The sequence below is a fragment of the Anabrus simplex genome, chromosome 2, assembly GCF_040414725.1.
Source record: "Anabrus simplex isolate iqAnaSimp1 chromosome 2, ASM4041472v1, whole genome shotgun sequence".
Lineage (NCBI taxonomy): Eukaryota > Metazoa > Arthropoda > Insecta > Orthoptera > Tettigoniidae > Anabrus > Anabrus simplex.
This window is the reverse complement of record NC_090266.1, coordinates 412,919,364-412,947,253: the sequence shown is the minus strand read 5'-3', so window position 1 is coordinate 412,947,253 and position 27,890 is coordinate 412,919,364. Positions and strand designations below refer to the sequence as shown.

The following is a 27,890-nucleotide window of genomic DNA, read 5'->3' as shown; positions in this document are numbered from 1 at the left end:
AGGGGCTTTACGTCGCACCGACACAGATAGGTCTTATGGCGACGATGGGATAGGAAAGGCCTAGGAGTTGGAAGGAAGCGGCCGTGGCCTTAAATAAGTTACAGCCCCAGCATTTGCCTGGTGTGAAAATGGGAAACCACGGAAAAACATCTTCAGGGCTGCCGATAGTGGGATTCGAACCTACTATCTCCCGGATGCAAGCTCACAGCCGCGCGCCTCTACGCGCACGGCCAACTCGCCCGGTCAGAATTAGCGCACGGCCAACTCGCCCGGTCAGAATTTGTCTTCAAGCACTATGCATAAGTACATGTCCTATATTTCCAAATGCATATCTTAGATATTCCGTATTGTCTCCTGTTCGCGAGATTCGACCCTCGTAATAATAATAATAATAATAATAATAATTTCATGTGTCTATTGTAGGCTGGGTGCAGTTCTTCTTAGGTAGGGCCTCCAGGCCATCTGCCAAGTGAGGTGCTACACGTAGATGTTGAGGAGGAATATTGTATGTGTGGTGTGTGAATTGCAGAGATGTGTGGAGACAGTATAAATATCCAGTCCCCAAGACGGTGGAATTAACCATTCACAGTTAAAATTCACAGCCCATCCAGGAATCAAAATCAGGCCCATTCAGACAGAAATTCATCAACATTAATCAGTACAACAATGACACAGATAATGCAAGACTTTTGCAACAAACCGAGAGAGCTGGCAATGCAGTATATGTCATGTAGCTCTAAGCTTTCATTTGCGAGATGATGGGTTCAAACCCGAACATCGCCTGCCTTGAAGATAGACTTTTGTTACTTCCCGTTTTCATGCCTTAAATATGACCACAACCATTAATTTCACAGCCCTAACCCTTTCCCATCTTACCATCACCAAAAACTATGAGCAGGTATTTCTTAAGACAACTCTACCTGTATTCCTTGATCTTTATACAGTCATCGGTACAAAATTATGAAACTGAATGCAATACATGAAAAATAAATAAACAAGAAACACTAAATTGGGATTTCATTGTACATAAGTATAAGATAGTGAGAACTGTACAAAAAAGTATCATTGACATAAAGTCCTCATAACACTGATGTCCACCACTCGTGTTGGAGAGGTAACTTAGAGACATCTCTCTTCTGGATGTTATCTGCTTAGAATACTCTCTTAACAACTCCTCAGAAGATTGCTGAGCTAACTGGCAAGCACTCTGAAAGCATAGTCATACAAAAATGGATGATTCATTTCCAGTACTCACTAATGAGAGAATTGATGGCATATATATATATATATATATATATATATAAACCTAACAATTACATAAAAAACATTTTGAGCAATATCTATAAAGTCTGACTTTGAAATACACACACACTTCATTAGTTACCTTGATCACTTTAGAGGTGTTTATGGTACATTGTACATTACAACCCAAGGAACATAATTCTTGGATCTTCTATTGCTGCTTTAATTTTGCGTAGGAAGAGGACTGCTTCCCGGCCATCAACAAGGCGATGATCATATGTCAGAGCAATGTACATCATCGGTCTCACAACAACCTAAAATTAAACAGAAATGGAATCGGTATGTTCACTGAGATATATGATTCCAACTAAATTCACTGTTTAAGAAATATACCATACTACTAAAATAACATTATACTGTACTCGTCTCTGTAAGCAATAAGTATCAAAGACAAGCTGAGAGAGATTATAGCTCAAAAAATTGATGTCCCCTCAGAATGTATAGTGATATTTCCCAGTTTATGTAATAGTTTATCATACAAAAATTAAACTGCATTTAGATTTGAACCTTCACATATCGATAGCTTACTTCTAAAACCTCGTATCTCTGAATGCACTTCCTATTCATTAGGTATCTTCCTTAAGATTGGTCACGCCTCCCAGCAACATATGGATGTACAGTCCATCAGAACAATTTTCGTTGTGTTCATCTTCCTATGCTAATGTGTAAACGAAAATGAACCTTAAACACATTAAACTGTAGGAGTGCATAAATTCGCCATGCAAACAACATCCCTACAATACGGTATGGTAAGGTCTGTTTTCCTTTACACGCTAGCATAGGAAAATGAACACAACGAAAATTGTTCCGATGGACTGCATATAAATATGTGGCTGGAAGGTGTGACTATTCTTAAGGAATATAATGGGTAAGAAGAGCATTATGACTTACGAGGTTTTAGAAGTAAGCCAGCGATATATTCATTTGTACATCTTTATTATAGACTGACATGCCTTATATTATTCAGTCTGAAATCATCTGTGAATTAAATAAATGTCTCCATAATCCTCTAATTGTAACTAGTTCTGCAGCATCATTTAGTTCCATAGCGCATATCTTTAAATAAGTAAAAACTGAGTCTAACAATCATCGCATTGGTCTCTTTCTACTTCCCTTACCCTTCATGGCCAAGTCCATTATTCTCCTAGGTGATCTATCTTCCTCTATTTGTCTCACATTACTCCACCACTAAAGCTGATTTATGCATGTAGTTTCAACCATCAATTAATTCGAAACTTACTCTTTATCCCCTGTCATTGTCCATCATTGTCATTGTTCCCTGTTGTTTGTACCAGCAATTATTCTCGCTTATTTCCAGTCTATTACTTCAAACTTATCAATAAAATATCCTGAGTCCTCCCAGCTTTCACTCCCTAAAGCATAGTCGATCAGGGAACATGAGCTGACTTCTTTCTTAAAGAACACCAACAATTGCAAGTGCAAACTCACTAAATTAGCTTTGCTGCACCTTGACTCACTTTCATTTACTATACTACCATTCTGGAAGAATACACATTCTTAACACTAGAAATCATCTACCTCCTCCAGTTTTGTATTCCTGACATGACATTCAATGATCTTAGATTTCTTCCCTGGTGACATAACTTTGGTGGATATGCAAACTGCACCTCTTTCCAAGCTCCAAGATATTAGAATGCAGGCTTTCAGCACAGTTTACCATTAAGACTAAGTCGTCGGCATAAGCCAGACTGCTTACAATACCTCCACCCATCCGAACCTTCAAATTGTAAAAATGTTCGCGAGTCCCATGATTTTCTTAATGACAATAAGGATGGTTTAAGTAGCTAATAAGATTATTCTACACAATTTCATGTGACGAATTTCATGTTATATCCGTATGATGCATCAAGATAAACTAATGATTTTTAACAAACGTAGCAGGAACTTTGAAAACCAAGTATTTCTAAAATGTTTGCATGGCAACAAACAACTCACTGGTAGATTACAACAGACCTGTAAAGTTGATGTGTAGCCAAGATGGGATGTGAACCCCACTATAGGTCTGTCAGGAAACTGAATGATATAAAACACAAACTCTCTCTCTCTCTATATATATATATATATATACACATATACTTATTAGCAGTTACCCGTGGCTTCGCTCGCGTGGATTTTGTAATTTGATAAAAGTAATCGTTCCTCGGTACTGTACTAAGACATTATCTGAAAATCCCTAAAGTATAAAATCTCACCAAAAAATTCAGTTTCATTTAGGCTACCTCAGAAACTCTTTGCAAACCACGTTTGTGGTATTGCCTTTTGGGGCTAAGCTGACCATGCAACTGTACATGTGAGAAACAGTCCTCTCTCAAGTTGAAAAAAACATGTTTCTTTATTTTTAAGGAGATTCCAGAGACCAGTTTCCACGCCTGTAACATCTTCCGTCTTTGAGATGTAAGTATCCCCATAAAAAGAATTCAACAACTTTATCAGTACTTCCCCACATCCACCCCTACCTCAATCGATTTTCTGATGACAAAAAAATACATGTTTTCTTTTTTTTTTTTTGCTAGTTGCTTTACGTCGCACCGACACAGATAGGTCTTATGGCGATGATTCTTTACTTTTTAAAGGAGATTCCAAGTACCAATTTTCACGTCTGTAACATCTTCAGTTTTTGAGATATAAGCAAAAACTACCTCACTCCTCACTTCCCTAGTATGCCTATTCAGTGACACCTAGGCTGTCTATGACAGCTGTTGGTGGAGCTGTAGAGGATCAAACCAGCCTTCGGGCTGAATACCCAACATATATACAAGCATCCTCATAAACAATTATTCAACTCTTTCTTCACTTCTTTTCACCCCCATTAAGTGCCTTTCCAAAAACAAAAACAAATTGTTTTCCTGTATTTTTGCAGGACTTCCCAAATACCAAGTTTCATGTCCGTAACACGTTAAGCTTTTAACATATACTGTAAATATATTGGTACTCATTTCAAAAATAATCACCCGTATTTTACATTCTTTTCAGCCCCATAAGTGAATTTTCCGAAAACAAAAAGGAATGCCTGTTTCTTTATTTTTAAAGGAGATTCAAAACACCAACTTTCACGTCTGTAACATGTTCATTTTTTTAAAGATATAATTATCCTCTTAAACATAATTCAACTCCTTTACTTCTTTCCACCCCCTACCCCCTTAAGTGGACTTTCTGAAAACAAAAGACATGCGTTCCTTTATTTTTAAAGACCGGGCTAGTTGGCCGTGCATTTAGGGACGCGCAGCTGTGGGCTCGCATCCGGAAGATAGTGGGTTCGAATCCCACTGTGGGCAGCCCTGAAGATTGTTTTCCGTGGTTTCTCATTTTCACATCAGGCAAATGCTGGGGCTGTGCCTTAATTAAGGCCACGGCCGCTACCTTGCCATTCATAGGCCTTTCCTGTCCCATCGTCGCCGTAAGACTTATCTGTGTCGGTGCAATGTAAAAGCAAATAGCAAAAAAATAATAATAATAATAATAATAATAATTATATATATATATATATTTAAAGGAGATTCAAAATACCAACTTTCACGTCTGTAACGTGATCAGTTTTTGAGATATAAGTATCCTCTTACACAGAATTCAACTCTTTCATTACTTATTTTCACGCCCTCCCCTTAAATCGATAAAAAAAACCATTCCTTAATTTTTAAAGGAGATTCCAAATACCAATTTTCACGTCTGTAACATCTTTAGTTTTTGAGATATAAGTATCCTCATACTGAGAATTCAACTAAATTTTCCATTGATACACCCCCCCCCGTAAGTGGATTTTTCGAAAACAAAAGAAGACGTGTTTCCTTATTTTTAAAGGAGATTCCAAATGTTGTATGTCCGGCGCTCCCTTTCTCGCTCTGCCAGCCAGCTGCACGCGCGCCTGTGTATCATTCTGCTAGCTTCGACGCGCAGCCCTCAGTGCGCGTGCCTGACCATCGAGTGTACTATAAATAGCAGCTCCCTGCCTGCTCAATAGCCCACTTGCCCTGGTGTCCAGCTCCAGAATACACCCTACGTCGAGCACGGAGGCTACTCCTCTTGAAAAGGTGCTTCGACCAGGTGGACTGAATTTCTGGCAGTACGAGGTTTCACCTCTGGTCACCGCTCCCTTACCTGTTTCCACTGCCTATGTTCCGTAATTCTTTTACAAGCCATTTTCATTCCCTAATTTACGCAAGCTCCCTTAGTTTCGCTAGGTGGAATTTCTGCAATCAATCGAACTTGCTTTTTAGGAATTCAGGCACTTCAACAAACAAGGACTCTCAAAGACATTCATGTTAGTGTGCCAGATAGTTTTCGACTATCAACGTGTCAATTCACAAAGACTATCTTTTCAAGATAGAAGTGTATATAAAGACTGTAAACCTGTACATATTGTATAAAGACAGACTTTTCTCAAGATTCAATCTTCCTTTTTGCTTCAAAATAAATTTCAGTTATTTGTGTAAATATCATAAAGTGAAGCAATAAAAGTTGTGTTCTGTAAATTTCAATCTTTGGTTACAACACAACTCTATGGCGACGAGGTAAAAACGCAACCACCTACAATTCTTCGACCACAGTTGCCAACTCTATGGCGACGAGGTAAAAACGCAACCACCTACAATTTTTCGACCCCAGTTGCCAACTCTATAGCGCCGAGGTAAAAAGCAACAAACTACACGTCATCGGTCCCAATCGCCAACTCTATAGCAACGAGGTAAACACGACACTACAATTCAACAGGCCCAGTTGTCAACTCTACGGCGACGTGATAAACAACAACGACACTCCAACCAGTTCTGACACACAGCTTACCTTACTCTTTCTTGCACGCATCTCGCAATGGCTACTGCGGAACAACTCGCTACGGTCTTCCAAGCCTTACAGCAGCAACAACAACAGTTTATGCAACAACAACAGGCAGCATTAATTCAGGCTATTCAAGCTATTTCTGTCTCTACACAGCCATCAGCTATTCCTCCGTTCTCTGCTTTTGATCCAACTAAGGAAGAATGGTCAGTTTATTTAGCCCGTTTACAACAGCATTTCATCTGCCATTCTGTCACTGATGATCAACGCCGCCGCGCACTATTTCTTAGTTCGGTTGGCAATGCTACGTGTGACTTACTACGTAAATTAAGTCCGGAAGAACACATATCTGAGGTACCCTTCACGCAGCTCTTGGCCCGTCTTACGGAACACTATGCCAAAGCTCCTCACATAGTGGCTGCTCGCTATAAATTTTTTCAGTGCAGAAAGCAACCCCATCAGACACATACTGAATGGATAACTGAATTGCGTGGTCTAGCTAAACCCTGCCAGTTCATCTGCTCCAAGGACGGTTGTGGTTCATCCTACACTGATTCTCTCATTCGGGACATGATCATTTTACATACTCCTGAAGACAAAATACGTTTTGACGCTGTCAAGCAGAGTAACCCTTCTTTAGAAGACGTCCAGCGTATTGCTACGGTTTATGAGCTTACTACCAAGACTGCCGCAGCCATAGCTTCTCCACACGAAGTTGCACAAGTCTCGCCTCAGGCCCGCAAGTCCTCTGCTACAGTGAACCGTACGGATAAGGCGCTCTCCACCAAGCATTCTCGCCAGGTTCCCTCTCGTAATGCTACACGGAAGCCCAATTCTAAAAGCACCTCGAAACTCCTGCCTTCCTGCCGAGGTTGTTTCAAGCATCATGAACGTCGTGACTGTCGTTTTTTCAAAGCTACTTGTGAACGATGTAATAAACTTGGACACATTAAGACTGTCTGTCAAAGTTCGCTCCGCCCTGCTAAGACTACTGCAGCACGCCGGAAGCATATACAGCCCCGCCAAGACATGGAAGTTGATCAGATCAATCTTATTCTTCCCACAAAGGATTCTCACAAAATCATCATTCCTCTCTCCTTCTCTGATCGATCTGTCGATTTTCAATTAGACACTGGATCACCTGTCTCTATTATTAACCTAACTACCTACCACGACTTAGGTTCACCTTCATGCTCTCCAGCTGACATCCAGCTCGTGACATTTAACAAGAAGAAAATTGACATCAAAGGTCAAATCAAGCTTCAGGCTAGTTATAAAGGAATTCAGAAGGCCATTCCTCTTCTCGTAGTTAACAACTACACTGCATCAAACATTATGGGCATGGATCTATTTAACTTATTTGGTTTCCAGATACATGACAACATTAACGTCGTATCTACATTGCATCCTACTTCTGACGTTACCGCTCTCCTAGCGCAGTTTCCTGAAGTCTTCGACTCTCAGCTCGGAACAGCAAAAGACTATACAGCTCACATACAGCTGAAATCCGGAGCTAAGCCTCGCTTCCTCAAATCACGTCCAGTACCCCCAGCACTTCAAGACCAGGTCACGAAAGAATTAGAAAGATGGATACAAACTGGAATTGTTGTACCAGTTACTTCTAGTCAATGGGCTACTCCACTCGTGGTAATCAAGAAACCTGATGGTAATGTTCGACTTTGTGGCGATTTTCGATCTACAGTCAACGCACAACTCGACACAGATATCTTTCCTATTCCACGTCCAGAAGACTTATTCCGTCGTCTCTCTGGTGGACAATTCTTCTCTCGAGTGGATCTTAAAGAAGCATATCTCCAGCTACTTTTAGACGAAGAATCTAAGCAATTTCTCACACTCAACACTCCTCTCGGACTGCTTCAGCTCCAGCGGCTCCCATTCGGTGTTTCATCCTCAGCGGCTATTTTTCAGCGCTATTTGGCTCAACTCACCGCCTCCATTCCCGGTTGTGCTAACTACCTGGATGATATTATTGTTACTGGAAAAGATCATCAGGAACATCTAACCAATCTACGCCTCCTTCTCCAGACATTGAAAGACAATGGCCTACGAGCGAATCTCGCTAAATGTACCTTCTTTCAGCCTCAAGTCCACTACCTAGGACATATACTTGATAAGAATGGAATTCGTCCTAGTACACAGAATGTCTCAGCGATAGTAAACATGCCAGCACCTCAGAACCTCAAGCAGCTTCAGTCCTTCATAGGCAAAGCGAACTATTATAATAAGTTCATTCCACGCTTCGCTACAGTGGCAGCTCCATTAAACGCTCTACGTAAAAAAGGTGTTAAGTTTCAGTGGACTCCGCAATGCCAACAGGCATGGAAAACAATCAACAACGCCTTAATTCAAGCTATACAACTCACTCATTTTCAGCCCGACAAGATCATCACGCTAGCTACTGACGCTTCAGACTACGGTGTCGGTGCCGTTCTCTCCCAGAAGGATAGTCATGGACAAGAACGCCCCATCGCCTTCGCTTCGAAAACACTTAATGACCATCAACGTCGATACTCACAGATAGAGAAAGAAGCTTTAGCCATCATCTTTGGTATTCGCCGTTTCAATGAATATCTCTATGGCAACCATTTCCTGATCATTACCGATCATAAGCCTCTCGTACACTTATTCCATCCTGGTAATAAGATCCCAGAGAATTCCCTCAGAAAGCTTCAAAGATGGTCCATGTTCCTTTCTGATTATTCCTATCAGATTGTATATCGAGCCACATCCCAGCATTGTAATGCTGATGCCCTCTCCCGCTTACCCGTTGGTCCTGATACTGCCTTCGATTTTCAAGAATCTGAATGTCTTCAGTTGGACATAGAACTTGAAGATACTGTATCCAGTTTTCCTATTGATGCTACCTGCATAGCTAAAGCTACGGATAAGGACAGTACACTTGCTACTGTACGTACTTACATCCGCAACGGTTGGCCTCTTCAGAGCACACTTCCTGCCCACCTGGCACCTTATCATCGTATGCAGCATCGTCTCACGACTCGTGCCGGAGTTGTATTACTAGAAGCAGGCACCATCTTCCGAGTGGTTATCCCACTTAGCCTACAGAAACAAGTTCTCGGATTATTACACCAAAGCCATTGGGGTATCTCCAGAACAAAGCAACTCGCCCGTCAACACTGCTACTGGCCCGGTATTGATGCCGCCATCGAAAAGCTAATACGTCATTGTGAGCAATGTCAAACGAATCAGAACGCCCCGTCTTCTGATCTTGTTTCATGGCCTCCTGCTACTACTCCATGGGAACGAGTTCACATTGATTTCGCAGGTCCTTTCCTCAATTCCATGTGGTTAATAGTCATCGATTCACTGTCAAACTTTCCATATGTCGTGGATATGCATTCGACTACTACAACCGAAGCTACCATTCGTGCTCTCCAGAAAATCTTTACTACAGAAGGTTTACCGCAAGTACTCATTTCGGACAACGGACCTCAATTTACAGCTACTGCTTTTCAGAACTTTTGTACACATAATGGCATTCGTCATATCCTTGCACCACCTTTTCACCCTCAATCTAATGGTGAAGCTGAACGCTTCGTACAGACATTTAAACGAAGTATGAAGAAAGCTGTCTCTTCAGGCTTAACTAAAGACCAAGCCTTGCTCCAACTCTTAAACAACTATAGAACTCTACCCGGCGCTGATAATATCACTCCGGCACAGAAGCTCCATGGACGACCTCACAGAACTTTACTTTCTCTGTTACAGCCTCTTCCGGCCCAGCATAAGGCATCACCAACGAAGTTCTCCATCAACGACAAGGTCTACACCAGGACATTCAAATCCAACCCACTCTGGATACCTGGAGTCATCTGCAGATCTTTGGGTCATCGTCTATACGAGATACAGACTACGGAGAAACGTATCTGCCGCCATCAAGATCAGATACGCCTGCGCTACCGCCCCTGTCCAGCTATTGATGCTATTGCTAAACCAGATAAATCTATTGCAGAACGAGCTTTAGATCATTTAATAACAATGGGTTCCTTTCAGGACGAGACAGCGCCACTCCGCCCAGTTCCAGCTCCGGACAATACAACAGAGACATCAGCAGCTCCGCCCCAGCATCGCAATCGCCGCCAGCGCCGCCGCCGTTTCACGCCGTACCGGCGTATTTAGGAGGGGAGGGTGTTGTATGTCCGGCGCTCCCTTTCTCGCTCTGCCAGCCAGCTGCACGCGCGCCTGTGTATCATTCTGCTAGCTTCGACGCGCAGCCCTCAGTGCGCGTGCCTGACCATCGAGTGTACTATAAATAGCAGCTCCCTGCCTGCTCAATAGCCCACTTGCCCTGGTGTCCAGCTCCAGAATACACCCTACGTCGAGCACGGAGGCTACTCCTCTTGAAAAGGTGCTTCGACCAGGTGGACTGAATTTCTGGCAGTACGAGGTTTCACCTCTGGTCACCGCTCCCTTACCTGTTTCCACTGCCTATGTTCCGTAATTCTTTTACAAGCCATTTTCATTCCCTAATTTACGCAAGCTCCCTTAGTTTCGCTAGGTGGAATTTCTGCAATCAATCGAACTTGCTTTTTAGGAATTCAGGCACTTCAACAAACAAGGACTCTCAAAGACATTCATGTTAGTGTGCCAGATAGTTTTCGACTATCAACGTGTCAATTCACAAAGACTATCTTTTCAAGATAGAAGTGTATATAAAGACTGTAAACCTGTACATATTGTATAAAGACAGACTTTTCTCAAGATTCAATCTTCCTTTTTGCTTCAAAATAAATTTCAGTTATTTGTGTAAATATCATAAAGTGAAGCAATAAAAGTTGTGTTCTGTAAATTTCAATCTTTGGTTACAACACCAAATATCAATTTTTACGGCTGTAACAGCTAGAGATTTTGAGACATAAGTGTCCTCATACAAAGAATTCACAAAATATTCAACTATCCCCCTCTTAAATGTACTTTTCGAAAACAAAAGAATACGTGTTTCTTTGAAAGAAGATTAAATTCCAAATTTTCACGCCTGAAACATCTTCAGTTTTAGAGATATAAATATCCTCATAAAAAGAATTCAAACCCTTTTTTCACGCCACCCCCGTAAAATTTATCCCCCCCCCCAAAAAAATCCGGATTTCTCTAATTTTAAAGGAGATTCTAAAATACCTGTCTTCACGTCTGAAACCTCATGAAAATAATTATTTTGTCACTTCCTTTCACCTTCCCCCCATAAGTGATTAATCCGAAAACAAAAAAAAATACATGTTTCTTTGTTTATAAAGGAGCTTCCAAACACCAATGATAATGACTGTAAAATTTTCAGTTTTTGAAATACCGGTATATGTGTCCTCATAAAACGAATTAAACTCGTTTTTTCCCTCCCCCCAGTTATTTTCTTCTAAAATACCGTGTTTCTTTATTACTAAAGGAGATTCTAAATACCAATTTTCACGCCAGTAAGAACTTTAGTCCTTACCTATATATATATAAAATAGCTTGTCCTGACTGACTGACTGACTGACTGACTGGACTGACTGACTGACTGACTGACTGACTGACTGACTGACTGACTGACTGACTGACTGACTGACAGATTCATCATCGCCGAGCCAAAACTACTGGACATAAAGAAGTGAAATTTTGAGGATATATTCATATCAAGATGTAGGTGCTCGCTAAGAGAGGGTTCTTGGATATTCCGTCGCTCAGGAGGTGAAAGGGGGGTGAAATTTTAAAATGACTGTATCTATATTTCAAAACTTTAAAAGTTTACAGATGTAAAAATTGGTATTTAGAATCTTCATTAAAAATTCAGAAACACGTATTTTTTTTCGGAAAATCCCAATAGGAGGGGTGAAAAGGGGTGAAAAAGAGGTTGAATGCCTTTAATGAGGATACTTATATCTCAGAAACTGAAAATATTACAGACCTGAAAATTGGTGTTTGTAATATCCTTTAAAAATAAAGAACACGTATTTTTTGTTTTTGGAAAATCCAATTAATGGGGGGGGGGGGTGAAAAGGGGGTGAATTTTTAAATGAGTGTATCTATATCTCAAAACTTTTAAAGATTATAGATGTAAAAATTGGTATTTAGAATCTCCTTTAAAAATAAAGAAACACGCATTTTTTGTTTTCAAAAAATCCCAATAGGAAGGGTGGAAAAGGGTGAAAAATGGGTTGAATGCTTTCAATGAGGCTACTTATATTTCAGAACCTGAAGATATTACAGACCTGAAAATTGGTATTTGGGATCTACTTTAAAAATAAAGAAACAGGTATTTTTTGTTTTTGGAAAATCCAAATAATGCGGGGTGAAAAGGGGGGTGAATTTTTAAAATGAGTGTGTCTACATCTTAAAACTTTAAAAGTTTACAGATGTAAAAAATTGGTATTTAGAATCTCCTTTAAAAATAAAGGAACACGTATTTTTTTCCGTAAATCGCAATAGGAGGGGTGTAAAAGTGTGAATAATGGGTTTAAGGCCTTTAATGAGGATACATACATCTCAGAAACTGAAGGATTACAGAACTGATAATTTGTATATGGGATCTCCTTTAAAAACAAAGAAACACGTATTTTTTGTTTTTGGAAAATCCAATTAATGGCGGGTTAAACAGGAGTGACAAATTGGGGTGAATTTTTTGAAAGACTATATCTACAGAATATCTGAGAAACGTAAAATGTTACAGACGTAAAAAGTGTGTATTTGGAATCTCCTATAAATGTAAAGAAACATAGGTGATTTGTTTTTTATTATTAAATGAAAAGCGCACAATGTGCAAAAACAGTTTTTGTACAGATAGTCAACTATGCCATTCTTATTATTGTGGTTGTCCTCATTTTGCATTTTTGTGCATGGTATTTTTCACAATGATCGTTACACAGGTTACATATATACAGTCTTCGTTCGGCTGGTGGAAGTTTTTGGTTTGGCAGAATCTGTGGTGAAATCCATGAGTGGCGTAACGTGTAATTACGTGCCGTAGCTCGTAATTTGCTTGCTTCCACTCTTCCGTCATTATAGCGTCCGTGGAATAGAAGTCGGACCAAATAGCATTCCTTTTCTCGTTTAAAGTTTGGCGTGCATTCTCGTAGGGCTTGGTGTTTGGTAGACACAACTGTGTTTTGATATCGTCAATGAAGTAGTCCTCCTTGGTTAGAACATAGGTTAACCTTGAAGGGGCTGACTTCACAATGCCTAGTATTCTCTTGAGATATCGGGCCTTGACTTTTTCCATTGTCATCAGGTCGCTGAGTGTGAGTTTTTCCCAGGTGATGCTAATCCCATAGGTTGTTATTGGTGATATGGCTGTCCTGAACAGTAGCATTGCTGTACCCAATGATATTTGTTGAGGTTGTTGAATGTTGTAGATGGCTTTTATTGCTGCGGCTGCTCTTTCTTTGACGTGGATATTGTAGGATGTTACAGTAGTTTGGAGGGTGACTCCAAGGTACTTGAATTGGAAGCTCCATTTAAGGGGAACTAAAAAGGGGTGAAATTTTAAAATGAGAATATCTACAGTATCTCAAAAAACTCAAGACGTTACAGAAGTAAAAAAATGGTATTTTTAATCTCTATTAAAAATAAAGAAACGTGTATATTTAGTTTTCGGAAATAACACTTGGGCGGAGGGGCGGGGGGGGGGGGGTAAAGTGACTGAAAATGGTGTTGCTTTTAATTAGGCTACTGATATCTCAAAATGAAGATGTTACAGACGTGACATTTTATATTTGGAATCTGCTTTAAAAGTAAAGAAACACGTATTCTCGGAAAATACAATGAAGAGGGGGGGGGGGGGTGAAGGAATTGAAAAATTAATTGAATTAATTGTATGAGAATACATACATCTAATAAAACTAAAGTCATTACACACGTGACCATTGGTATTTGGATCTCCTTTAAAAACAAAGAAAAACGCGTTTTGGGGGGAACCCATCTTGGGAGCGGGAGTGAAAAAAAGTTGAATTCCTTTCATGAGGACACATAAATCAAAAACTGAAGAAGTTAGAGTCGTGATAATTGGTATTTAGAATATCCTTTACTATTAAAGATACAGTATTTTTTGCCGCATAATTCACTTGGGGGGGGGGGGGTGAAAGGAAGTGAAATAAAGTGAATTTTTTTATGGCGATACTTATATCTCAAAACTGAAGGTAATAGACGTGAACATTGATGTTTGGAATCTCCTTTAAACATAAAGAAACACGCCTTATTTTAATTTTTTGGGGGTGGGGGGTGTTAATAAACTTAACGGCGGTGGGGTGTAAAAGGAGGCGAGACCAATTGATTTTACTGTTTATAATGTACTTATGAGGAGCCTCCGTTGCTCAGGCGGCAGCGCGCCGGCCTCTCACAGCTGGTTCAAACCCCGGTCACTCCATGTGACATTCGTGCTGGACAAAACGGAGGCGGGACAGGTTTTTCTCCGTTTACTCCGATTTTTCCTGTCATCATTCATTCCAGCAACACTGTCCAATATTTCATTTCATTTGTCATTCATCGATCATTGCCCCAGAGGAGTGCTTCGTCAGCCGGCACAATTCATATTGTCGCCACTAGATGGGGCTTTATTCATTCCATTTCTGGCCCTGTCGAATGACTGGAAACAGGCTGTATATTTTCTATGTACTTATTCTGATCATAAATCGATCATTTTTAATCTTTCCTGGGTTCGTGTTCAACAGCCATATTTTCCTTCGGAGAACGTTCTTAGATTACAGTAGATTCTCCTGGCATATAAATAAAAATTTAAACACATTTGAAATAAACGATAGGAATGCGATTGACCGTCAAATTGTTCACCTCTATAATAAGGTCAATAATGCACGGAACTCAGTCATTTGTATCGTCAGAAAACCCGCACACTTGCCTACCCGCGACAATGGTGCTGTCACATTGTCAACAATGACAATGGCAGCAGATGTAGTTTACCGCCAAGTAGCGGTCTTGCATCTTGCTGTGGGGTCTAGAACATATAATAATAATAATAATAATAATAATAATAATAATAATAATAATAATAATAATAATAATAATAATAATGATAATAATAATAATATTCTGGTCCGTCGTCAAATCTGCGGTCCGCGCTGGAAACGGGTCCTGGACGGGTACTGACTAAGAATGCAGTCCGGCGGCGGGTTCAGTACCGCCAAGGCACCCAAGACGACACCACGCCGGATCTCCTGTAGGATTTGATCCATATTAAAAATGCTTATAGGAACAGATGGCAAAGATTTAGGGACCCAACTGACCGGGTGGAATACCTGGACCTACCCCGGGAAGTACGAAATCGATTGCTGTAAAAGAAAGATTGAAAAAATGGGAGGAAACTTGCCGTAATCTAATAGAAAACGAGTCAGATCGCGAATTTTGGCGGATTCTCGCAGAAAACGAGTCGGATCGCAAATTTCGGCGGATTATATATCTAAAACAATAACATTCAATTATAAATTTCAGTGTAATACCATAGCGAAGCACGGGTATCTTGCTAGTCTATCTATATAAAGTAACTTGTCCTGACTGACTGACTGACTGACTGACTGACTGACTGACTGACTGACTGACTGACTGACTGATTCATCATCGCCGACCCAAAAGCTACTGGACGTAAACAAATGAAATTTTGGTTATACATTCATATTAACATGTAGGTGCTCGCTAAGAGAGGATTTTTGGATATTCCGTCGCTAAGGGGGTGAAAAGGGGGGTGACATTTTAAAATGAGTGTATCTATATCTCAAAACTTTAAAAGTTTACAGATGTAAAATTTGGTATTTAGAATCTTCTTTAAAAATAAGGAAATGTGTATTATTTTGTTTCCGGAAAATCCCAATTGGAGTGGTGAAAAAGTGTGAAAAAGGGGTTGAATACCTTTAATGAGGATAGTTATATCTCAGAAATTGAAGATATTACAGACCTGAAAATTGGTATTTGGGATCTCCCTTAGAAATAAAGAACCACGTATTTTTTAATTTTTGCAAAATCCAATTAATGGGAGGGTGAAAAGGGGGGTGAATGTTTAAAATGAGTGTATGTATATCTCAAAACTTTGAAAGTTTACAGATGTAAAAATTGGTATTTAGAATCTCCCTTAAAAATAAAGAAACACGTGTTATTTTGTATCCGGAAAATACCAGTAGGAGCGATGAAAATGGTGAAAAAGTGGTTGAATGCCTTAAATTAGGATACTTATATCTCAGAAATAGAAGATATTACTGGCCTGAAAATTGGTATTTGGGATCTCTTTTGAAAATAAAGAAACACGTATATTTTTGTTTTTGGTAAATCCAATTAATGGGGGTTAAACAGGAGTGACAAATTTGGGTGAATTTTAGAAAGACTATACCTACAGGATATCTAAGAACCGTAAAATGTTACAGACGGAAAAATTGGTATTTGGAATCTCCTGTAAAAGTAAAGACACATAGGTGATTGGTTTTTGGAGACTCCAATTAAGGGGAACTAAATAGGGGGTGAAATTTTAAAATGAGCATTACTGCAGTAGTTCTCAAAAACTTAACATGTTACCGAAGTGAAAACTAGTATTTTTTATCTCTACTAAAAATAAAGAAACATTTATTTTTTGTTTTCTGAAAAACGACTTGGGTGGAGGGGTTAAAATGACCGAAAATGGGGTTGAAATTTTTAATTTGGATACTGATATCTCAAAAGCTGAAGACGTTATAGACGTGAAATTCGGTATTTGGAATCTCCTTTAAAATATAGGAGTACGTATTTTTTGTCTTCGGAAATCTAGCTAAAGGGTGGGGGGGGGGGGCGTGAGAAATTCAAAAATTATTTGAATTATTTGTATGAGGATACTATTATCTCAAAACGAGAGATTTTGCAGACGTAAAACTTGGTATTTGGAATCTGCTTTAAAATTAAGGAAAGTATTCTCGGAAAATCCAGTGAAGTGGCTGGGGTGGGGGAGGTGAAAGAATTGAAAAATTAATTGAATTAATTTTATGAGGATACTTACATCTAATAAAAACTAAAGATGTTACAGACGTGAAAGTTGGTATATGAATCTCCTTTAAAAACAATGAAGAAAGCGTTTTAGGGGGAAGTCATCTTGGGGGCGGGGGTGAAAAAGAGTTGAATTCATTTTATGGGGACACATATCTGAAAACTGAAGATGTTAGAGTCGATATAATTGGTATTTAGAAGACCCTTTACTATCAAAGAAACAAGTATTTTTAACGGGAAATTCACTTAAGGGGGGTGTGAAGGGGAAGTGAAAAAGTGAATTATTTTTATGGGGATACTTATATCTCAGAACTGAAGGTAACAGACGTGAACATTGGTATTTGGAATCTACTTTAAACATAAGGAAACACGCCTTCTTCTTTTGGGGGGGGGGGTAAATCAATTTAACGGCGGTGGGGTGAAAAAGGAGTTGATACCAACTGATTTTACTGTTCGTAATGTACTTATTCTGATCATGAACTGATCATTTTTAATCTTTCCTGGGTTCGTTTTCAAGAACCATCTCTTCCTTTGGAGAACATAAAGTTAGATTACAGTAGATTCTCCTGGCAATTAAATAATAATGTAAACACATTTGAAATAAATTATAGGAATGAAATTGGCCGTGCAATTGTTCACCTCTAAAATAAGGTCAATAATGCACGCAAGTATATCATTCGTGTCGCCTGAAATCTCGGGCACTTGCCTACGCGCGACGATGGTGCTGGTCACATTGTCAGCAATGACAACGGCAGCAGATGTAATTTACCGCCAAGTAGCGGTCTTGCATTTTGCTGTGGGTTCCAGACCATCAATAATAATAATAATAATAATAATAATAATAATAATAATAATAATAATAATAATAATAATTCAACGAATATTACCCACCCTAATAATAATAATAATGTTCTGGAGCGTCGTCAAAATGTGCGGACCGCGCTGGAAACGGGTCTTTGACGGGCAATGACTGCGATTGCAGTCCGGCCGCGGGTTCAGAACCGCCAAGGCACCCAAGACGACACCACGCCGGATCTCCTCAAGGATTGGATCCATATTAAAAATGCTTATAGGAAAAGATGGCAAAGATTTAGGGACCCAACTGACCGGGTGGAATACCTGGACTTAGCCCGGGAAGTACGAAATTGATTGCTAGGACGAAAGATTGAAAAATGGGAGGAACTTCGCCGTAATCTCTCAGAAAACGAGTCAGATCGCGAATTTTGGCTGATTCTATCAGAAAACAAGTCAGCGAATTTCGACGAATTCAATTATAAATGTCATTATAATACCGTAGCAAGCACGGGTATCTTGCTAGTCTATATATAAAATAACTTGTCCTGACTGACTGACTGACTGACTGCCAAAACTACTGGACATAAAGAAATAAAATTTTGGAGATAGATACATATTAACATGTAGGTGCTCGCTAAGAGAGGATTTTTTGATATTCCGGCGCTAAGGGGGTCAAAAGGGGGGGGGGTCAAACTTTAAAATGAGTGCATCTATATCGCAAAACTTTGAAAGTTCAAAGATGTAAAAATTGGGTGAAAAGGGGGTTGAATGCCTTTAATCAGGACACCGGTACTTATATCTCAGAAACTGAAGATATTACAGACCTGAAAATTGGTATTTGGGATCTTCCTTAAAAATAAAGAAACACGCATTTTTTTGTTTTTGGAAAATCCAATTAATGGGACGGTGAAAAGGGGGGTTAATTTTTCTTTTGCTAGTTGCTTTACGTTACACCGACACAGATAGGTTTTATGGCGACGATGGGACAGGGAAGGGCTAGGAGTGGGAAGGAAGCGGCCATGGCCTTAATTAAGTTACAGCCCCAGCATTTGCCTGGTGTGAAAATGGGAAACCACGGAAAACCATTTTCAGGGCTGCCGACAGTGGGGTTCGAACCTACTATCTCCCGAATACTGGATACTGGCAGAACTTAAGCGACTGCAGCTATCGAGCTCGGTGGGTTAATTTATAAAATGAGTGTATCTATATCTCAAAACTTTGAAAGTGTACAGATGTAAAATTGATATTTAGAATCTTCATTAAAAAAAAAGAAACACGCATTTTTTGTTTGCGGAAAATCCCAATAGGAGGGGTGAAAAGGAGTGAAAAATAAGTTGAATGCCTTTAATGAAGATACTTATATCTCAGAAACTGAAGATATTACAGACCTGAAAATTGGTGTTTGGGATCTCCTTTAAAAATAAAGAAACATGTATTTTTTTTGGAAAATCCATTTAATGGGGGTGGGGGTGAAAAGGGGTTGTGTTTTAAAAAAAATTAAAGTTTATAGATGTAAAAATTGGTATTTAATATCTCCTTTAAAAATAAAGAAACACGTATTTGTTTATTTTCGGAAAATCTCAATAGGAAGGGTGGAAAAGGGTGAAAAATGGGATGAATGCCTTTAATGAGGATATTTATATCTCAGAAACTGAAGATAATACGGACCTGAAAATTGGTATTTGGGATCTAATTTAAAAATAAAGAAACATACACTTTTTGTTTTTGGAAAATCCAATTAATGGGGGTTTAACAGGGGGTGAATTTCAAAAATAGGTGTATAAAATTTTTAAAGTGTACAGATGTAAAATTTGGTATTTAACATCCTCTTTTAAAATAAAGAAACACGTACTTTTTGTTTTTGGAAAATCTAATTAATGAGGGTTAAACAGGAGTGACACATTGGGGTGAATTTTTAGAAAGACAATATCTGCAGTATATCTCAGAAACGTAAAATGTTACAGACGTAAACATTGGTATTTGCAATCTCCTGTAAAAGTACGAAACATAGGTGATTTGTTTTTGGAAACTCCACTTAAGGGGAACTAAAAAGGGGGTGAAATTTTAAAAAGAGCATTTTTACAGTATATCTCAAAAACTTAACATGTTAACGAAGTGAAAAATAGTATTTTTATCTCTATTGAAAATAAAGAAAAAACACTTGGGTGGAGGGGTAAAAGTAACTGAAATTGGGGTTGAAATCTTTCAATTAGGATACTTATATCTCAAAAGCTGAAGATGTTACAGACGTGAAATTTGGTATTTGAAATTTCCTTTAAAAATAAAGAAATACATATTTTTGTTTTCGGAAATCCACCTAAAGGGAGGAGGGAAATTGAAAAATTAGTTGAATTATTTGTATGAGGATACTATTATCTCAAAAAAGAAAGGTTTTGCAGACAAGAAAATTGGTATTTGGAATGTGCTTTAAAATTAAACAAACAAGTATTCTCTGAAAATCCAAGAATGGATGGGGACGTGAAAATATGAAAAATTAATTGAATTAATTGTAAGAGGATACTTACATCTAATAAAAACAGACATAAAAACTGATATTTGGATCTCCTTTAATAACAAAGAAAAAAGCGTTTTTTACGAAATCATTCTGGGGCGGGGGTGAAAACGATTTGAATTCCTTTTGTGAGAACAATTATTTCAAACACTGAAGATGTTGAGTCCTGATAATTGGTATTTAGAAGATCCTTTACTATTAGAGAGACAAGTATTTTTAACGGAAAATTCACTTAGGGGGTGGGGGAAGTGAAAAAGGAAGTGAAAAATATGAATTCTTTTTATAGGAATACTTATATCTCAGAACTGAAGGTAACAGATTTGAACATTGGTATTTGGAATCTCTTTTAAACATAAGGAAATACGCCTTCGTTTTTCTTGGGGGGCGGGGGTAAATCAACGGCAGTGGGACGAAAACGGAGTGAAGACCAAATGATTTTACTGTTCATAAGGTACTTATTCTGATCATAAACTGATCATTTTAAATCTTACCTGGGTTCGTTTTCAAGAACCATCTTTTCCTTTGGAGTACATAAAGTTAGATTACAGTAGATTCTCCTGGCATATAAATAAAAATTTAAACACATTTGAAATAAACTATATGAATGATATTGACCGTGTAATTGTTCACCTCTATAATAAGGTCAATAATTCAAGGAAGTATATCATTCGTGTCGCCAGAAATCTCGCGCACTTGCCTACGCGCGACGATGGTGCTGGTCACATTGTCAGCAATGACAATGGCAGAGGATGTAATTTACCGCCAAGTAGCGGTCTTGCATCTTGCTGTGGGCTCCAGACCATCAATAATAATAATAATAATAATAATAATAATAATAATAATAATAATAATAATAATAATAATAATAATAATAATAATAACAATAATAATAACCTAAATTCAACTAATATCACCCAACCTAATAATAATAATAATAATAATAATAATAATAATAATAATAATAATAATAATGTTCTGGACCGTCGTCAAAATGTGCGGAACGCGCTGGAAACGGGTCCTAGCCGGGTAATGACTACGAATGCAGTCCGGCAGCGGGTTCAGTACAGCCAAGGCACCCTAGACGTCACCACGCCGTATCTCCTCAAGGATTTGATCCATATCGAAATGCTTACAGGAAAAGATGGCAAAGATTTAGGGACCCAACTGGCCGGGTGGAATACCTGGACCTAGCCCGGGAAGTATGAAATCGATCGCTGGAAAGAAAGATGGAAAATGGGAGGTACTTTGCCGTAATCTCGCAGAAAACAAGTCAGATCACGAATTTTTGCGGATTCTCTCAGAAAACGAGTTAGACCGCGAATTTCGGCGGATTATATATAAAACGTTAAGTATTCAATTATAAATTTCATTGTAATACCGTAGCGAAGTACGGGCATCTTGCTAGTTAAATATAAGTATCCTCATACAAATAATTCAATTCTTCCACCCCCTTATTGGATTTTCCGAAATCAAAGGAATGCGTGTTAAACTTGTAAAGGAGATTCCAAATACCAATTTTCACGTATGCAACATCTTTAGCTTACGAGTTATAAGTATCGTCATACAAATGGTTCAAATAATTTTTCAGTTCTTTCACCCCCCTTAAGGGGATTTTCGGAAAATAAAAAATATTTTTTCTTAATTTTAAAGGCGATACCAATTACCAATTTTCACGTCAGTATCATCTTCAGTTTTGGAAATATCAGTATTCGAATAAAAAGACTTCAACCTTCTTTTCAGTCCATTTTACCTCACACCCTCAAGTGTTTTGTTCTAAAAAACAAAAAATACAATTTTATTTATAAAAGAGATTATAATATCCATTTTCACTTCAATAACATGTTAAGTTTTTGAGATATACTGTGCATATGCTTATTTTAAAAATTCATCCCCAATTTAAGTCCCCCTTAAGTGGATTTTCAGGAAACAAATTATCTATGCCTCTTTCTTTTTACAGCAGATTCCAAATACCAATTTTTACCTCTGCAACGTGTTACGTTTTTGAGATACTCTGTGGATATATTTTCTAAAAGTTCATTCCCTTTTGTCATTCCTGATCACCCCCCATTATTTGGATTTTCGAAAAACAAAAAAACAAAACTTGTTTCTTTATTTTTAAAAGAGATTAAAAATACCCACTTTTTAATCTGTAACATGTTAAGTTTTTTATATATGCTGTATATATACACATTTTAAAAATTTACCCTCTTTAACACATCCCCTTAAGTGGCTTCTCAGAAAGCAAATTATACGTGTTCTTTTACTTTTAAAGGAGATTCCAGATACAAGTTTTCACGACTGTAACATTTTACATTTTTTAGATATACTGCGGATATACTCATTTTAAAAATTAACCCCCATTGTCACTCCTGTTCACAACCCCGCAAGTAGATTTTCCAAAAAAAAACATGTTTTTCTTTATTTTTAAAGGAGATACCAAATGCCAATTTTCACTACTGTAACATCTTCAGTTTTTGAGATATAATTATCCACATAAAAGGTATTCAACCAATTTTTCACCTTTTCTTCATCCCCCCCCCCCCACCGTAACAGGATTTTCTGAAAAAAAAATAACTGTTTCTTTATTTTTAAAGGAGATTCCAAATACCTATTTTCATGTCTGTTAACTGTTCAGTCTTCAAGATATGGGTACACTCATTTTAAATATTCATCCCCCTTTTCACCCCCTTAGCGACGGAATATCAAAAATCGTCCCTTAAAGAGCACCTACATTGTAATAGAAATGTACCTCCATTATATCATTTCTTTATGTCTTATAGTTTTGGCTCGGCGAAGGTGAGTCAGTCAGTCAGTCAGTCAGTCAGTCAGTCAGTCAGTCAGTCAGGACAAGTTATTTTATTTATATACTAGCAAGGTACCCGTGCTTCACTACGGCTTTAAAGTGAACGTTATTAATCAAAGTTTTACATATTGGAGAGTCCACTGTCAGTTGAGCCTGTAAAATAAGTCCTGAGTTCGTACGTCGAAGGTGAGTCAGTCAGTCAGTCAGTCAGTCAGTCAGTCAGGACAAGTTATTTTATGTTTATACTATCAAGGTACCCAAGTTTTACATATTGGAGAGTCCACTGTCAGTTGAGCCTGTAAAATACATTCTGAGTTCGTACGTCGAACGGTTCTGCGGGAATGATTATTTTATAATCTAATACTTACTTGAAACTCCTATGGAAGTATTTGAATGTTCTAAACCGTATCTGATTTAACATCTAGGATGTAAAAGCGACCAACAGGAGAAATTTTGATTTTGTATGATTTACTTTACGGAGCTAACCTCAATTGACACTTTAGCAGCGAAGGAACGTTTCAAAATATTTCCACACCTAGGATTTAAAATATATACCGGTATTTGGAATTTTGTCTTTGTTCGTTAAACCGTTTCGGAGGAAGGAATTAATATTGTTTCCGGACTATAACCCCTATTTAACTCTCTGAGGGGTTGAATTTATTACAAACCTTCTGTTATTTAACACCTAGGATATCATTTGACATTTTAACTTTGTAATTAAAACAGTTTCATATAAACGTATATTTTTGTCATCATTCCTCATCCCCCTGTCAAAACCCCTTAGGGGTGTACTGTTTTAAATCTACTTATTATTTTTATCCTCATAAAAAGAATTCAACTCCTGTTACACCCCACTTCAGTTGATTTTTCTCCCCCACCCCACAAAAATACGAGTTTCTTTATTTTTAAAGAAGATTGCAAATGCCAATTTTCACGTACGTGACGTACTTCAGTTTTGTGATATAAGTATCCTCATACAAAAAATTAAATTAATTTATCATTTAATTTACCCACACTTAATCCGATTTTCCGAAAGCATAAGAATGCGCGTTTCTTTATTTTTAAACGAGATTCCAAATAAAACTTTTGAAAACAGAAAAGTACGAGTTTCCTTATTGAAGGGAGATTCCAAATACCAATTTTCACTTCTGCAACATCTTCAGTATTTGATGTATAGTATCCCCATGAAAAGCATTCATATAAGTACACTTCTCTTAACCCACCCTACACCCTGACGTAGATTTTCTTAAAAAAGAATACGTGTTTATTTTTAAAGGAGATTCCAAATACCAATTTTCATGTCTGTAAAATCTGCAGTTTTTGTGATATTAAGTATCCAAATAAAAATAATTGAACCTCATTTTCAGTCCTTTGTACACCCCCCCCCCCCCAACTGTCCCTCTCCATAGCTAAATTGTTAGCGTGCTGGCCATTGGTCACAGGGGTCCCGGGTTCGATTCCCGGCAGGGTCGAGAATTTTAATGATCACCGGTTAATTTCGCTGGCATTGGGGCTGGGTGTATGTGTCGTCTTCATCACCATTTCATCCTCATCACGACGCGCAGGTCGCCTACGGGAGTCAAATCAAAAGACCTGTACCTGGTGAGCCGAACATGTCCTCTGACACTCCCGGCACTAAAAGCCATACGCCATTTCATTTCCCCCAACTGAAGTGTTTCTTTTCCAAAAACAAATACAAGTTACTTTTACTTTCAAAAGATTAAAACTACAAATTTTCGCGTCTGTAACGTGTTAAGTTTTTTATATAAACTGTATATATGCTCATTTTAAAAAATTACCCCCTTTAACACTTCCCCTTAAATGGATTTTCAGAAAACAAATTATGCGCCATCCTTTACTTTTACAGGAGATTCCAAATACCAATTTTCATGTCTGTAACATGTTACGCTTTCGAGATGTACTCATTTAAATATTCACCCCCATTTTCACTCCTGTTCACCACCCCCTTAAATAGATTTTCCAAAAGCAAGAAAATACGTGTTTCTTTATTTTTAAAGGAGATTCCAAATACCAATGTTCATGACTGTAACATCTTCAGTTTTTGAGATATAAGCGTCCACACAAAAGATATTCAACCATTTTTTCACCATTTTTCACCCCCCTTAGCAGGATTTTCCGAAAAAAAATCGTGTTTCTCTATTTTTAAGGCACATTCCAAATTCCACTTTTCATGTCCTTAGATTATTCAGTTTTCGAGATATTGATACACTAATTTTAAATATATTCACCCCCTTAGCGACGAAATATGCGAAAATCGTCTGTAAGTGAGCAACTACATTATAATATGAATATATCCCCAAAATTTCATTTCTTTATGTCCAATAGTTTTTGCTCGGCGATGATGAATCAGACAGTCTGTCGGTCAGGACAAGTTATTATATATAACAGCCGTTACCCGCGGCTTCGCTCGCGTGGATTTCGTAATTTGTTAAAAGTAATCGTTTCTCGGCACTATACAAAGATATTATCTGAAAATCGCTAAGGTATAAAATCTCACTGAAAAATTGAGTTCCATTTACCCCAGAAACTCTTTGCAAACTACATTTATGGTATTGCCTTTGGGGGCTAAGGTGACCATGCGACATAGATCTGTACATGTGAGAAAGAGTCTTCTCTCAAGTCAAAAAAAAGTGCTTCTTCAATTTTAAAATAGATTCTAAATACCTATTTACACGTCTGTAACATCTTCATCTTCTGAGATATAAGTATCCTCATAAACAGAATTCAATTCCTTCACCCCCCCCCCCTTAAGTGGATTTTTTCGAAACCAAAGAATGCGTGTTTCTTTATTTGGAATCTTTATTGAAATACAAATTTTCATGTCTGGAACATCTTCAGTTTCTTAGTTATAAGTAATCTCATAAACACAGATCAACTACTTATTCACCCCACCCCCCAAAAGATATGTTTATTTTCAAAGTAGAGTCTTAATACCAATTTTCACGTCTGTAACCTTCAGTTCTTGAGATGTAAGTATCCCCATAAAAAGAATTCAATTCTTTCACTTCCTTTCACTCTCCCTCCTTAAACGAATTTTCCGAAAACAAAAACTACGTGTTTCTTTATTTATAAAAGAGCTTCCTAATATGAATTATCAGGACTGTAACATTTTCAGTTTTTGAGATATATGTATCTTCAGATAAAATAATTCAACTCCTTTCCCCTCTTCCCACCCTATTTGATCCCCCTGCCGAAAATGCATGTTTCTTTATTTTTAAATGAGATTTCAAATACCAATTTTCACGTTTATAACATCCTTAGTTTTTGAGATATAAGTACCCTCATACAAAGAATTCAACTAGTTTTTCAATTCATTCAACCCCCACCCCACCCTCCAAGCGTTTTTTTTTTCAAACACAAGGAATACATGTTTCTTTACTTTGAAAGGAGATTACAATTTTCATGCCTGTAACATCTTCAGTTTTTGAGATATATGTATCCACATAAAAGAATTAAATGCCTTATTTTACTCCTCTCCCCCAAGTTGATTTTCCTCCAAAAATGCATGTTTCTTTATTTTTTTAAGGAGGTTCCAAATAAAAATTTTCACGTTTGTTACATCTTCAGTTTTTAAGAAAAAGCATCACCACAAAAATAATTCCATTTTTCACTTCCTTTAACCCTCCCGCCTTAAGTGAATTTTCCAAAAACTAAAAAAATAACGTGTTTCTTTATTTAAAAAGGAGCTTCCAAATACCAATGATCATAACTGTAACACCTTCAATTTTTGAGATATATGTATCCTCACAAAAATAATTCAACTCCTCCTCCCCCCAAGTTGAATTTTTCTCAAAAATGCGTGTTTATTTATTTTTAAAGGAGATTCCAAATACACATTTTCACGTCTGTAACGACTTCAGTTTTTTATATTTAAGTCTTCTCATAAAAGGAATTCAACTCATTTTTCAAACCTTCCACACCCCCATCTCCCCGTTAATTGGATTTTCCGAAAACAAAGAAATACGTATTTCTTTATTTTTAAAGCAGAATCCAATTACCAATTTTCACCTCTGTAACATCTTCATTTTTTCAGATATCACTATTCTAATAAAAGAAATTCAACCCCATTTTCAGTTTTCTTTACCCCTCGCCAAGAGTGTTTCTTTCTGAAAACAAGAAAATACATATCTCTTTATTTTAAAAGAGATTAAAAATACCAATGTTCACGTCTGTAACACGTCAAGTTTATGAGATGTTGTGTAGATATTCACATTTTAAAAATTCATCCCCTTTTTCAGTTCCCCTTAAGTGGAATTTTCAAAAATAAATTATCTATGTTTCTTTCCTTTTACAGGAGATTCCAAATACCAATTTTCACGTCTGCAACATTTATTTTTCTGAGATATACTGTAGATACAGATTTTTTTAAATTCACCGCATTTGTCACTTCTGTTCACCTCCATTAATTGGATTTTCCAAAAGCAAAAAATACGTGTTTATTTTTAAAGGAGATTCCAAATACCCATTTCCATGTCTGTGACATCTTCAGTTTTTGAGATACAAGTATCCTCATAAAAGGTATTCAACTCCTCATTCACTTTTTTCACCTCCCTTCAGGGGATTTTCAAAAAAAAACTTTTTAAAATTTTTTAAATGAGATTCTAAGTACAAATTTTTTGGTGTGTAAACTTTTAAGATATTGCGATATAGATATGCTCATTTAAAAATTCATCTCCAGTTTCAACACCTTAGCGACGG

At 37.7% G+C, this 27,890-nt stretch overlaps 1 protein-coding gene across 2 annotated transcripts in view; it reads right to left on the bottom strand.

The window, feature by feature from the left end:
• Window positions 1-919: 919 nt before the first annotated feature.
• The window catches only part of LOC136862870 (dihydrolipoyllysine-residue succinyltransferase component of 2-oxoglutarate dehydrogenase complex, mitochondrial), a 230,837-nt gene continuing 203,866 nt past the window's right edge, over window positions 920-27,890 (bottom strand). For both annotated transcript variants that reach the window (XM_068225803.1, XM_067139138.2), the window contains 2 exons: window positions 1,385-1,556; window positions 920-1,207 (listed from right to left, as the gene is read on the bottom strand). In XM_068225803.1, coding sequence (XP_068081904.1) covers window positions 1,422-1,556 — 135 coding nt within the window. In that variant the 3' untranslated portion in view covers window positions 920-1,207; window positions 1,385-1,421. The remainder of the gene's footprint in view (window positions 1,208-1,384; window positions 1,557-27,890) is intronic.